The 513-nt window shown below is 43.1% G+C and overlaps 1 protein-coding gene across 1 annotated transcript; it reads right to left on the minus strand.

Moving 5' to 3' along the window:
- Positions 1-26: 26 nt before the first annotated feature.
- Positions 27-213, minus strand: SARC_17167 (hypothetical protein; the record flags this gene model as incomplete). Its single annotated transcript, XM_014288734.1, has 1 exon — positions 27-213. A coding segment is annotated over one exon (187 nt), but the record flags the coding sequence as incomplete, so codon positions are not given.
- Positions 214-513: the final 300 nt, after the last annotated feature.

Consider the following 513-nt stretch of genomic DNA (forward strand, 5'->3'; position numbering starts at 1 on the left):
GCCTATCTTGGCTACTAGTGTGACACCCCATGGTGCTTTGCCCTTGCCCTCGTTCAGGAACTTGTTGTTCATGTTTTCAACGGTCATCGGGTCATCTTCTAGCAGCAACAGGAGTTTTGGGAACCACGTTGCATTTCGATAGTAGGGTACAAATATTGTGATGCTCGCGGCTTCCTCTATGGCATTTTCAGCTCCCAGGGAGGATTCGCCCATGCGGTTATTTCATCTGCCCACATTTGTAGTAATGCAATCTATTATTTGGTGTAGAGCTTTGCTCTATATGCATTTGTGTTCCGCTGCAAATATTTCGATGGTGAATTTTTCGAACCTGCGTTCTGCTTCTTTGTAGAATCGTGAATGTAGTTTTCAGTTTATGGCAAATACCAGGATGTGCATGTTTATTTCAAAGTCAGTGTATTTTTGACCATTGTGTGTATGCTCGTTGGCTTCCTTCAACACATTTAATGTTTTGATGTTGAAGGTGTCTTCGTGCAATCGTGATAGCATGTCAGC

Source organism: Sphaeroforma arctica, assembly GCF_001186125.1.
Source record: "Sphaeroforma arctica JP610 unplaced genomic scaffold supercont1.9937, whole genome shotgun sequence".
In the NCBI taxonomy this organism is placed as follows: Eukaryota; class Ichthyosporea; order Ichthyophonida; genus Sphaeroforma; species Sphaeroforma arctica.